Genomic DNA, 14,257 nt, shown 5'->3' on the forward strand with positions numbered 1-14,257 from the left:
GCTTGAGCTTCTGATGTATATTAAAGCTATCATCTCTGCCATTAAAAACAGGCACTGCCAAGATTTAACTTGCTTTTGTTTTTTAACTGCCTTACAGGCTGAATCAATAAAAAAATCAAGTCCCTATTCTGCTGTATCAATCACTGGCAGTATCATATTGATGTACACTGAAGCTGTAAACCAGGTTTGTTTAATGAGACCAGTCAGAAAAAGTAAGATTAGTTTATGCCACAGGAAGTTTAATCATGTTTCTCAGCTTATATTCTGTGGGCTGCATCTGATCTCTTAGGACCTTAAAAGGCAATGTAAAAATGGTCACTAAAAAAAGGAAAAAATAAAAATTTCTGCATGTTTGTGCATGTTGTGTTGGTTAAAACAAGCTAGTAATCAATTACAGGTTTGCAAGCAGTTGTAGATTAGATTAATAATAAGCATGCAAGTGCAATGGCCCAGCCATCTTTTTTGGTATTATCCCACCTAAGGCATAAACCACTGTCTTCCTTTAGGGCTGCAACTGGATCCTGAAAAGGAAATATCCAGAAAAATATCCATAATCCTCCTAAATTGTAGAACAGGGAACGAAGCAAAGCAGAAGACAGGACTGTTTTCTTTAATTATGAAGTGTCATGGTTGCAGCAGGCCTTTACTTTGTATCCCATCCTTAACCCCAACTCTTGCACAGTGAGAAACACCTGAAGCCAAGGCTGGAAAAAACTGTGGCCCTCTTATGTCTGTAAACTTTAATTTCAGATACTTCTTCTCAAAGCAGTCCCCTGCTATTTGTTGAAGTTCTCTCCAGTGCAGACAAGATAAGAAGAAATTTAAGGCAGCATTGGCATAGTCATAGATGTGTGGCAAGGTAGGGCATTAAACGTGTTCCTTTGCCTCTGAAAGGTCATTCTTCTGCTCAGAGATGAGTGATTTTTTTTCAACATATTTGAAAATAGTCTGAGAAGCTGGTTATCACTGAAGTAATGAAATAAGTCATATCTGAAGCAGTGACATTTAATTAGCCCTTAGTATAGCCACTGGGACTATTTCACATTTAAATACTTACACTGAAAGAGAGATTTTCAACCCCTTTACTAATGTAGTAAAGCAACTGCACAATCACTTTTATTATAAAAATAATCCTTAGGTAAAATAGGAATATAATCAATAATTACACAAATACACATTTACAAATCTGTAAAATAGTTACTTATGGCACAGAAAATATAAATTTCACTGTACCTTGTCTCTGTGCAAAAAGACAGGCTAGTTTTAGTCAATAACCAGCCCTTTTATGGTTTTTTCATCTCTTCTGATTTCAGTTAAACACAAAGATTTTCAGATTATATGTCTGAAAGTTCAGCATCAATAGACCAGAAAATACTTTCGCTTTTAATCCAGATAAAGCACAGTAAGATTTTTCCTATCTTTTGTCAAAATGTTCCTCCCTGTTCTTCAGCCTGCATTTTTGGAAGAAGAGGAAAATTTCAAGTTCAGTAACTTTTTTCACAAGCTGTCAGACTGTGGTAGAGAATTAGACCCAAATACGAGTCAAGCTGCACTCTGAAGCTGAACTACCACCGTAGGTTTCAGTTTAGTTGTAGCAGAATTTGCATTATGCTTGCTTTCTTCCTTGTAGCTGTCAAAAATAATTCTTCAGAAAAACACTTTGCTTTCCCTTGATGCCTTTCATACAGTCCAAGAGAAGGTGAAATTAAGCAAGAGGTAGATATTGTTCATTCTCCTAATTCCCGAGAGCTCTCCATTTGAATTACTCTGGTTTAGGACTGTAGGAGATATGTATAGAGCCAAGTTTTATGTCTATAAAGTAGTGATTGACTTATAGCCCCTCATATCCCGCAGTCACTGACAGCATTCAGCAACGTGCTTGAGGAATTCATCACTGAGTTCATCCCTGAAAAACCTCATGCAGTGAGGGCATCTGAGTTCACCCTGTGCCCTGCCTTCGGATCCAGAGTTTCCATTGTCCGCAGGAGGAGAAGCTTGTTCAGACTGTGAAGGTGTCCTTCTCGTGCCTGTTTGGCCTGGGCTGTTGCCTTGTAGATGTTCCACATTCGTCTGTAGGTACAAATGATTTTGTTTACCAGCGTGAACTCTGAAATGACTACTTGTGTCTCTTGAGTCCTAGAAAGAGAAAGAAGAGCTCTTGAAAACGATGCAGTAAAAAGATATTCTTTAACAGGTGATATTTTATCACCCTTATTTGAAACACTGCTCAAGTATTTATCAGATATTTGTAAATAAAGTATTAATCAGGTTTTACAGTGTTCTTAATATAGTTATAAAGAAGGTTTGTAGAAATATCAGAACACAGCCAGCATGCTACTTTAAAAATGCCACTGTTACAAGAGTCACAGCTGTCCTCTTCATTCCAAGAATTCACCCTTGCTATGTTGATCCAAAAACAGAAGGAAAATAGACTGGAAAGGGATATTACCTCTGTACTGGGAAGCATCTACTAGAACTGACTATGAAATAATGTAAGTTTTTGACAGCTGCACTAAGCTGAAATGGTTTTAGAAGTACTAAGATTTTTTTTAAATATATTTTAAAGTATATTTTAGTCTAGAATACTGTTGACATGCTTTAGTTGAAAAAGTAGCATGCTGCTTTCTTACCTGTCTTCTTGCTAGCTGGTGTTGCAAACATGCAACTTCTGCCTGAAGTTCTTGTATTTTGCTCTGTGCTCGTTCTCTGTCTGATCTCTCAGATGTGAAATCGTCTTTATAAACAAGGACCTGAAAAAGAATTATTATGTTAATATTTGCTAAGTTAAAGCATTCGTGGATGAGACTGAAAAGCTGAGGCTGTGATTCCTTTGTTACTTATTCCCAGAATCTCAATATTATCTTCTCTATCATATCTGTACTTCACAGGTACTTGTATGTCTTTTACAGGTCTTTCATATTTTGTATTAAGGCCAGCAGAACCACATGCAGTTGTTTTAAGTAGCAAGTTTCCTTTAAATCTGTGTTGTTAAGTGTCTGTATAGCCAAACGTGGAAAAACAAGCGGCAAATGTCCAAAAAATAAATTTGTTTTTCCCCCTTGAACTTCAGTGGCCTGGGAAGAAACTAGGAATTCCCACTTCTAGGAAAAAGAAATTTAATGACCTGTTGCTCCAGCATTTGTATGCGCTCGTTATCTCCTTCACTAGCCTTCTTCATGTCTTCTAGTTCTCTTTTTGTTTTTATACATTCATTCATTTTTTCTTCCAGTAGCTTGTTTAGCCGGAATATCTCTTTGTGCATCAGGTCAGAATTAGTTTGTGCTGAAGTCACGCCGTGCTGCTGCTCCAGTTGTGTCTTCATCTCTTTCAGCTGCACGTGGAGTCGCTTCACATACTCATCCCTACTCGCATCGTATTTCTGCCATTTTGCATTCAAATCTTCCACCTGAAAGTTTAACCAGGAGAGACATAAGAGCAGGAAGACACAAATTTCCAAGCTTTCACAAACTGTCTTTATGTGCAGGACCAAAATTCTCTAAAGGATAATATAACATGCTGACCTGACCACTGAGTGTGGTTAAGCCACTGTGCAGAAGAGCAGGAGTTACCACGCCGTAAGGCAGACTCTTCACAGGCAGCCTTTCCCCTCTCACAGTCCAAAGGGACAGTATTAAATAATGTGGAATGGAAGGGGTCGGTGGTCACCCTGGTCCTAGTGCTGTTCTCCTGGAGTGCAATACTGATGCATGGAAGGTACATGAAAATCTTTTGCACTGTATTTTTAACAACGAAAACCCAATACCTTAAAAATAACGTAAGAAGTTGTTCTTGGCTAAGGGAACAAAAACTATGTTGAAAGGACTAAGAAAAATTGCCTTACATTAAGCTGCCATTTAATTAGATTAACCAGGCCTTGTCCCAAATTTACTGTAATTCAAAATAATTGATCAGCTCTTAAACAAAATGAAAGTACTCACGTGAGCCACTTTTTGTTTTAACATCCTGTTTTCATCTTGTAGGTTGCAGATAAGAGCTTGAAGTGAAGTTTCATTGTCTAAAAGCTGTAATTTGCAGATAAAGTAAGTGTTACTTGGACATAAAAATCCCAGATGCTGTTTGGCTATGCTGTTAAACTGGAAGTAATCTTTTTCTTTAAATTCCTCTAAAACTATTTGCTATCAATGAAATAATGATCTATTTATTTCTATATAGTGTGTTTCTAAATATTAATAGTATAGCCTACAGCTTTTATTATTAATAAGTAAAGGAAAACTGTACTAAGGTTTTTACCATCTTGGTACTGCTTCTAAATAGAGCTGGTGACAACAGAGCTTAGCAGGTTACAAAAACTCCTTGGAAAACCACTTGTCTGGAGGGGGAGAATGCATGACAAAGGCAGAGATATGCCTTCATCTTGCTTTGTTATTACTGTCAATTTTGGCCAGTACTAGGAAGAAATTACTGAGGGGAAAAAACCCTGCTTGCTAAATAATTGACTAAAATGATACCTCTTTTTTATAGTTGTGACATCTGCTTAAAAAAACCCCGGTGTACATGAGTAATATAGAACGCTTTTGTGCAAAATTCCCTAGAATCAGCTAGTAATGGCATCTGAAATTTCTCCTCTTCAACAGGGAAGTCCCCACTGTACAAGGTTAGCTACTTATTACATATATCAAAGTCAATCAAGTTTCCTGTCTATCAATTACACGTAAAATACGTGTAAATTTTCCTCAAAAATACCAAATGCTTCGAGTCCCTTACAAAGTCCTTTTTTCTTCTATCTACTCAACCTCTAACTATTTCTTACAGGTAACTTTAATATGAGTAAGTTTTCTTTGGAAACGCTGCTGGGAAGTTTTACAGAGTAGACATGGGCACAGCAGCACAGATAAGTGGTTGTGAAAAAAAGCAGTACCAACACACAGGAGAAAGAGCATGAGACAGAATTATTCTTTTTTGTGAGAACTGGCTGTAGCACCCTATTCAATACTCTGACCAGTTATTTGAGGCAGCACTGCTAATGTTATTTCCTTGTGGTGTTATAATGAATTACCTAAAGACTCTAAGCCATCAGGACTTCTGGAGCAACAGAACAACGGGATCTGCCTCTACGCTACGCTGAAAAGCTTCAGCTGAAGTGATGATGTGGCAAAGCCAGAGAGTCATTAGCAAAGTACACCAAAATCCAGGTGTTGGTTCTCCACAGTAGTGTTTCTGCCACCGTCCTATTGTGAAGCGTTTTTTCTAAACATCTCTCCTGGAGAGAAACGTGGCCTTGCACTGGGATGCCAGGGGGAATCCCAGAGCCAAAAAAAACCAAAAAAAGGTAAGACACCTTGACTCATTCTTCCCTAACCAACTTTCTGTAGGTCTGTACTACATGTGGAAAGCCAAATTCTGATCTGAGAAGACCACGTGCTCTAGAGTTCTTAATATAAATACTACTTTGAAATATCTCTACTTTGTTTTGTGATTTTGATGCTTAAATAGGTAATCAGGAGAGATCACCTTCAAAACACAGCACCATCTAGTGCTGCACAGAAGCACAGGGTGGTATAAGTAAGGTACTGTCTCCTATATATGGAGAGAAGAATCGTAGTTGTGGAATTGCTGAGGTCAAAGGAACCTCTCAAGTTCTTCTTCTCTCCAAAAAAAAGCCTCCAGTGATGAGATGAAATAGCCGAAGTTAAAGTGATAGCCACTTCCATCCTAAACTTTTGGTATATTTAGAGCTTGCCATGGTAGTCTTTACACCCTACATGAAATTGTTCAAAGGGATGTACCTCACTGTTCCTCAGTTACAACTATCATATTGTAATTAACACCTCAGAAGCTAATACAACTTTAAAGACACTTAGTAGTAGCTATAAGAATACCTGATTAGATCTTTCAGTAGGTATGTGGTCATCTGAATTCCCCTTCTCTTTTCTTTGCTTCTCTTCTAGACACTTTGCCAGATGTTGGCACATTTCTGCTGTGGATGCTAATTTGCGTTGAAGTTGGTGAGTTTCGTCGGTGAGTGAACGGCACAAAACATCACTGGTGGCTTGAGCCTTCTCCTTCTCTGCCAAGGTCTTCTGCAGTCGTAAGATTTCTCTCTCCTTTTCATATGGAGGTTGATTTATCATCTGCTGTATCTCTCCATTTTTCTCCTCTAGCTGCTGATTCAACTTCTGTACTTCCTAAACAGAAGGGGGAGGGGAAGTTACTTAAAAGCAAACTCAAAAGCCAAAATATATCTAAGACTGAATTCCTTGTTGCAGTTATTCCATGTTGCTCCTATACTCACTGCATAGTACCTAAAAACTAAAAAAAATCCAGTTCATCTCTATATAATTACAGGACCTTGGAACTGACAGATCACACAGTCAAAATCTTCTTGGGCAACTATACAAGTACTTTCTAGTCTGTAGAATGGAGGAACAAGCAGCAAAACTCAGGAAATATTTATGAATTTAGCAACAAACCAAAGGTGGAACTTAAAAGAAACGAAGTATTTTAAAAGGAGTAACTGTGGAGACTGAGAAATGCTTACAGGTCCTGCACTCTAAATTACCAGATAGTAGAGATTTTCCTCAAAAAAAAAAAAAAATGGAACTGTAAAGTCATCTTATCAAATCTTATCAGCATTTACTGCCTGGCACTGTCACAAGGATAAAGCAGAGGCAGCACACGGGGCAACTTTTCCCACCTAAGAAAGGGTGGGAACAGTAAGGTAAGGACAAGAGAACAAAATCTGTGTGGCAGCAACGGCTCTAGTTTGGCCATAGCTGACTCTCCAAGGTAGGTGAGGGGGTCTGACACACCCTTAGGAAACAACCCTGTATCTTGTTGCTGCACGTTCTTGTTGGTTTGGAAGCTCTGCGTCCACACTGCATTAACATAACACCTCTGCAGGTGTTTTGAGAAGGAAAGGGTTCGCTTGCTGACTGGGGCAAACCACCTGTAGTTCCATGCACCTGAAATACACCAGTCCTGACTTTGTCAAAAACTTGTGCTCTATACCCTCAAGAAGTAGCAGATGCTGGTAACAGAAACCTCAGCAGCACTGCTCCTCCAGAACCAAGGATGACCTGGATGCCAGCACAGACCATGAGACAGCTACAGGCTTGACTCTACCATTCCAGTTATTATTTTCAGTGTCAGTTATTTCAGTGCTCTGATTGGGCATAAAATTTTATTCTTTCAAGAAATAAATATTAATGTCTAACATAGAGAAATAGCACTTGTTCTTACTACTGACATTTAAATTCTTTAGCCTCATGCTAAATGCTAAAGATTTTCAGCATCAGCCTTCAAAATATGTTCAGATATCACAGGTTTGTCATCTGTCTGCAAAGTGTCAATAAGATCATCTCTTATAACAAATTTCCAAACATGAAGTTTTTAAAATGTATTTTAGGTGAGTGTCATATATGGAAAACGTTTTGTATAAGCATTAGGTCAAGAGAGTACTTATGACAAAAATACTCATTTCCATTTTGAGTACTGTTTCTCAGTTTGGAAATTACTTCATGCAGCTTCATCTGGAAACAAATGCTTTAAAATTCTTTTGAGTATTTCAGAATGGACACAGGAAAGTCTTAATGACAGTAACCAAAACAGCACTTGTGGTGGATGGGAGGGATGCAGTTTTGAGACTTTTTTTCTGTCAAAAAAGATACTGATTTCCCTGTCTATTTCCTCACAATCCAAACTTGTCAGACCATACTTCAAGTTTAAAAATGCTGTCTTTATGTCAATACATCAGAGCACTTTAAAAAAAAAACAACTACACTTTAATAGAAAAACTGGTGGCATCATCTTAGAAAACTGTTGCATCTGATAATGATTTTCAGTAACTAGTCTTCTATAAGTAATATGGAATTCCAAATTCAGGCGGGGTTTTTTACTATTTTTCTTTTTTTCCTTATGAAAACAGTTGCATGAAGATTTATAACGCCACCCTAAGTCTTTGTTTTAGGATTTTACTGTTTTGAACTTAACGCTAAATGGAAGCCACTGTCGGATAGAGAGGGCTGAGTTGCTTTGGGCACGGTCTAACTGTGAGCACACAGCGATGGAGCAAGTCCTGTAAAAGGCACCAGCATCGCGAGGCGAGGGTGCCAGCACTCCCCGTGTGTCTGTGCTCCTGAGCCGCGCCGGGCGCGTCCCTTGCGCGCCCCCAGCTGTTTCCATCACCCGAGCGGGCTGTCTGGGAGCAGAATCCCCGCATCCTCCGCTCCGCACCGCCGCTGCTGCGCTTAAACCCCTCACTTTCTAGAGAGCCGCGCGGTGATGCCGCCGCCGCTCCCGCAGAGCCCCTCCCTGCGCTCCAGAGCTTTACCTGGCTCAGCGCTTCCACCCTCCGCGCCGAGAGCCGCTCGCTGTCTCGGAGCTGTTCCCGGGCCTGTCCCAGCTGCTCCAGCAGGCTCTCCACCAGCGAGCGGGCCGGCTCCGTGCCCGCCGCCGCCTCTCCCGGCGCCGGGGGCTGCGGCTGCCGGGCCAGGCTGCCCCGCAGCTCCCGGATCGTCGCCTCCTTGGCCGCCAGCTGCAGCTGGAGGTGCTTCAGCTGCTGCGCGGACTCGTGGTACAGGGTGCAGAGCGCGTTGTACCGAGGCACTTTGTTCTTCAGGCTCCTGTTCTCCCGGTGCAACTTCTCCAGCGTCTCCTCCACCTGCCTGAAGCGGGCTACGAAGGGGTCTGTGCTGCCGCCCTCGCTTACCGAGCACATGGCCGGGACAGGTCCCTTCTCCTCTTGCTCCAGGGCGAGCAGTAACCCGGACAGGTGCATAAAATCCCAAAGCAGAGCAGGGCCCTGCCAGCAGCGACTCCGACCTTCCGCCTTCCCCGCCGCAGGAGGCGCGGCCGCTCCCCTTTAAGGGCTCGGCCCGGCCGGGGCGGGGCCGCTCCGCCCCCGGGAGAGCCCCTGGCGGGCACGGAGCCCTTTCCCCGGCCGCCAGCCCGGGATTCGGCCCCGGGGGCAGCGTCAGCCGGGGAACCCCGGCAGGGCCGAACGGGAGAACAGGCAGTGGGGGCGGGGGGAGAAACCTGGGGGCGAGGGAGGAGCCCCGGGGCGAGCGGGAGGCTCCGAGGGGACGGGGGAAGTCCGGGCTGAGGGGGGAATGAGAGGAGGCGGTGGCAGGAGGGGCGCTGGACGGGGAGCGGGGCCGCGGAGGGGAAGCGGGAGGTCCCGGCGGGGCGAGGGTCCCTCGGGGAACTGGAGGATGGGGCCGGCTCCGCCTTGTGAAAGCCCCGGAGCGCGGCGTCCTCCCGGCGCCGCTGCGGGAATTCCCGGCTCGGGACGGGACTTTCCCCGCCGCCGGCGGCCCCGGGCCGGGCCCCTCACCCCGCTCCGCCTCCCGGGACCGGCCGGGAAGGAGCACCCGCATCCCACCCTGGCCCTGCCGCCGGCTCCCGGGAGAAAAAATTCCCGGGAAATGCTCTGTGTGTGTTGTACCTGCACCGGTGGCAGGGGGGTGGCTCCGGACCCAGAGCAGCACATCTCTCCTCAAAAACCGCGTACCTGTGCAGATTTGGAGGAGCATCTTTCTTAGGAAAGGCCTCGAAGAGATCAAAATCTTCCGGTCATCAAAATTCATGTCGCCAGCCAGTATTTATACCCTCAGGATGAGCTGATGAGAGCAAAACCAGCTCCCTGACACTGAACAAATAGGTGCCCACCGGCCGTCCCTGCGGGGGATAACTTTTTTTATGGCAGCGTAAGGACAGAACTTGTTAATCAATAATGTTGCTGCTAGAGAGGTCACACTGGCATGGTGTTTCTTGTAGGAGGACGGGAGTACAGTAAGCTGGACTGAGAGTATATTTTGGATTGGTTTAGTTATGTCCATGTTGCTGTTCTGGTGGAACAGCATGGCAGGAAAAAGCCTTAAACTAGTGTGAAAACAAAGTCTAGATTACGTTTGGTTATTGCTTGTAATAATATTAATTGTATGCATATGTATGCATGTGCATAAGAATGTGTACAACACGGAGCTCTGTGTGTGCACACAGCCTTATTGCACAAGGTTCAGCACAACCACAGGAGATGTTTCTGGACCAAAAAGCCCAACTGTCCAATAGAGAGCAAATGAAAATCACCACATTCAACTGGTAGAGGGGGCAAAAAGAGAAGACTTTAGTTGATGCGATACAGAGTAGCCTCCTGTGTTATCAGGTGTCAGGGTAAAAAGATACAGCAATGAAGAATTTGTGTGGAAGAATTTACAGGAATGGGAACGTGAAGGAAGGAGAAGTTGGTGAATTTCAGAGTTGAGACAGTTGCTGGTGATGGAGCAAAAGCCTCATGGTACTGGTGCATATGAAATACAAGGCAGAATATTTCAGCCTTTCATGTAGACCATGGGTGCAGATTCAAATGAGATAAGTTGCAATCAAGTACAGGGAAAACTATTTTTCTTTTAAGGGTAATCAAACATTGGAAGTGCTTTGAGCGGGAGTTAGGGCAACAGACCTCCTGAGGTTCCTCCCAACCTGAATTATTCTGTGATTCAATTAAGCTTTTTTAAGGTGGAAAGTCATTATTTTGTCATCTTAATTATGCCAGAAAGTTATCCAAAATATTACAAGTAATAGATTCAAAATAGTCCATTAACTTAGCTATTTCTGAAAATATAACTGAATTTTATGTGCATAGAAGATCCTGTGTGACAGAAAAGGGTAAAACACTTGTCTGTGGTACAGGTCTCTGGCATATCTGCCATTTCATCTAATAAATAATGTAAATAACCCATGATTAAGGACAGTGAAAAATCTGTGTGGGACTTGAGGAAATACAATTTTTGACTTTTTACTTGTTCAGAGTTATATTTTACAACCTTAAGACACTGATTTTGCTGTGAAGAAAATAAAGTTCCTGCTTTAAAATAGCTGCACTTTACAGTTTTCATGTACAGTAGTAGGAAAAGGGAAAAAAATGTAGTGTTGTATTTTCATTATTGTCCTACAGTCAGAGCTAAGTGAAAAATCTGGAGCAAGATTGCTTTTGCTGACTGTCAAAATATTTTGTAGAAACGCATGATGAAGCCCTGTAAATGGAGAAACATTTGGTTTCCTGCCAATCCAAATAGCAAACTACAAGTAAACTCAGCAATCCCGTGCTTGCAGATGGGGCAGTGATATCCTTACACCGAGCATCACGGAATTTAGTGAGCTACCAAACAGAAGCCTTTATAATACAGTTATGTTTGTAGCATTGTATCAGTGTATTAAAATCAAGCTTTGCATCCGAGTGCTGAAAACTTGGCATGAATAGTGCTTTGGATAAAACCAGCAGTCCCCTGAGGAAAACACCACTGACTTCAGGGAAATTTGACCTGCGTAAGTCTTGAGTAAGAAACTGATCCCATATGTCCTCGGGAATGCCCATAGATGACTGTTTCCTTTTGTCAGTTCTGAAATGCGGAGGAATTCCTGGGAATTCAGTAAAAGAAGCTGGTGCCAAAGAATGAGTCACATCTTAAGACGTGTTTCGTAGTGTACCTGGCTTTTCCTGGATTGCCTCTCGTGTGCTGTTCACCCAGTTTGCTGATAAAGCAGCAGGTTTGTGGGTGCTTTTCTTTTTTTTTTTCCCCTTTGGACAGTCATGAAGTCTTATTAAATATAGTAATTCTGGTCAGCAAATAACTGCATAAACAACAGGTATGCTCTGCATGACTTTATATAAGGGAAAAAAGTTTGTTTTCTGTACCCTACTGGTCTCAACGTGAAATACAAGGTGAAGTTCACTTTAATTCTTTCTCAGTATGGGATGTAACAAGATATTAAACACAAGTGGGAAAAATTTAACCTAATATTTTGTTAAAGAAATCTTAACAAAGCTGTTTTGAATAAATAATTCTATGCACATCACAACTTATTATAATGTGTGAGACACGTCATACAGTATATGAATGAAAGTGTTTAGATATTGCCTAGAAACAAAAAGGAGGTGAAGCAGATCTTAGGAAACCGGGAAGGAAGAATGGTGAACAGTATAGTTAGATTAGGTAAGTGTGCATAGATGTAGATATATTTAAAATCTCATTTTAAAGCATGAGTTATTTGTAGAGCTGAAAAGAATAATTGCTGTGAATGTAGTAGTTCTATCTCTAACATTAGTGCAAATCGTGAGTCTTTATATCTAAAAGCGTAATTCTCTGTGGGACAAGGCTGTGCAACATATTGGGGGGGGTCTGTGGTTTTCTAAATAGTGACATCTGCTCAATTTGTAAGAAACTATATTTTTTACTTGTGAACTCCAAATGTTCAACCAATCAAGCTGTGGTTTACCCTGTGGTCTTGTCACCACTAGTTGTCCTGGAGAGTAAGTCATGACATAATGACACTTAGGAAGTGTTACATGTCTTTGAGCTCTTTTACCTAAGCAGAACTGATTACAAAGTAGTGAGTGATCCTCTGGCTGCTGTAGGCTGAAAAAAGCAATAACAGTTCATATTTCCTTTGCTGTTGATTGTGCAGTGCAAAAGGGAAAAAAATAACATGGAATGAAATAATCTGATATACTCACTGCTACATGAGATGCCTGCCTGAGAGCTCAATGTGTGTCCAAAACTCTGATTTTCCTGCGGAGCAACGAGTGTTGGTGCTTCTGTGACTCACAGAGTAACAATAATTACGAGCTGCAGGCATGTTTACAGTTCTTACGTGGGAAGGGCTAAACATCCTTTACCTATATTACCCTGTTGGATGTTCTGGTGATGCAATGTTCTACGTGTTCTACAGTTGGAATGACAAACTCAGTGAGAGGTTAGCTGGAGGGCTTTCAGGATTCCCAAAACTCGATGAACTCATTGCTATGACTTACGTATGCAGCCATTTCTCATATGGAGGCTCTGACTTGGACCACAACATTCCTTTTTTAGTCTTGTTTTCTGTTTATACATATGAAAATATTTAGTGTAGTTAGGGGAAATAGATTGGGTTTTATTTATTTATAATGTAAGTCTTTCCACACTTTTTTTCTTTTGGGTACAGTTTGAATTTTGGAGGATGTCAATACCAATTCTGATGCATAGGGCAGATTCCCAGGACCCGTGTTCTTAATCATAGTAAGGCTGAAATGAAGAACCATGACATTGGTCAGATCCAAACAGTCCTTGTGCTTTTCCCTAAGAATTGTGCTTTCACCTTTATATGGCCTAAGGTGATTCAGTCTCATCCTTGTAGATGCTGGTAGATAAGCTGGATATGCGCTTGTATGGATGTCTCACAAGTCTCTCGACCCATTCATGTCTGTATATCCAGGCAGCAGGTTTCTGTTATGCCTTGTTTCTCCTCAGCACTTTGGATCTTTGGTGCAGTTCACCTTTCTGTGCAGGCTTTTCCTGGATTATATATCCACTTATATATCCCCTCTGTGTGTTCAGCCGTTTCAGACCCTGCTTTAGTTTCTCATGGATATTCTTACATTTTGCAGTTTCTCTTCTGTTTGCCCGTGGCACAATAGTACCAGTTCACAGGGCCTGACCTTGCAAACTGGAATTCATTTCAGTTGCTATTGCTGCCTCTTGATCTGAGAAGTTCAAGCAGTGTGCTCAGTCCTTTAGGAAAGTCTGTCTTGATGTCACTGATTTTTGAGCTGTGATTGTATTAACAGGAATGTACAAAGCCCTCTCTTTGCTGAACATAAGTTATCAACTGCTTGAGGCCATTTCCATACTCACAGACTCCTACAGCCACTACTACTAAGATGAAAGTTCTATGAGCTTGTACTGTATAAAACTTTGAGGTTTGCCCATTATTTATTTATTTATTATTTTCTCTATTTATTGCTAGTGAGCAGTGCAGGATACGCTGGCTTGTAGATGTCATAGAACATTTTTTCTCTAAATCTGATGTTTTGAAATGCTGCAGACAAATCGTATTCTGGGTTGTAGGAAAAACTACCCCAATGCTTAACATATGATCCATATTACTGATTTTTTTGGGTTTCAATATATATTGATTGGATTTTCTGCTTTGGTTAATATAAAGTACCATGAGCTTTCTGGTTGCTGTTATTCATCTTTCCTCAAAGGCCAGGCAGTTTTAAAGCTAATTTGAAGGGGGAAAATAAAATTATGAAGTATGACTAATTTGAGTGGGAAAAGTAAAATTATTAAGCATGACTAAATGCTAGGCATTCACTTGCAAGACTGGAAACAAACCGAATTGTTTGTGGATTTGTTTGATATATTAATGTTGTGTAATGAAGCTTCCTAAAGCAGTGTCCATGGTGTCTCTCATCCAGACCACTCATTCTAACTAGAATAAATCAGTTTACACATTTCTGATCTTTAGCTTTTCTGAC

General features: G+C 41.7%; 1 protein-coding gene across 2 annotated transcripts; it reads right to left on the reverse strand.

Moving 5' to 3' along the window:
- Positions 1-596: 596 nt before the first annotated feature.
- Positions 597-8,782, reverse strand: TNIP2 (TNFAIP3 interacting protein 2). Of its 2 annotated transcripts, none has more exons than XM_027686649.1 (6): positions 8,291-8,782; positions 5,841-6,146; positions 3,939-4,022; positions 3,125-3,406; positions 2,631-2,750; positions 597-2,136 (listed from the first exon to the last, which is right to left on the reverse strand). In XM_027686649.1, the coding sequence occupies exons 1-6, from the start codon at positions 8,735-8,737 to the stop codon at positions 1,855-1,857; spliced, it is 1,521 nt and encodes a 506-aa protein (XP_027542450.1). In that variant the 5' UTR covers positions 8,738-8,782; the 3' UTR covers positions 597-1,854. The 2 variants fall into 2 exon arrangements, with proteins under 2 accessions (XP_027542450.1, XP_027542452.1); XM_027686651.1 differs by having other exon boundaries at positions 8,669-8,767.
- Positions 8,783-14,257: the final 5,475 nt, after the last annotated feature.

This window comes from Neopelma chrysocephalum, unplaced genomic scaffold, assembly GCF_003984885.1.
Source record: "Neopelma chrysocephalum unplaced genomic scaffold, ASM398488v2 Primary Assembly neopelma1_71, whole genome shotgun sequence".
In the NCBI taxonomy this organism is placed as follows: Eukaryota; Metazoa; Chordata; class Aves; order Passeriformes; family Pipridae; genus Neopelma; species Neopelma chrysocephalum.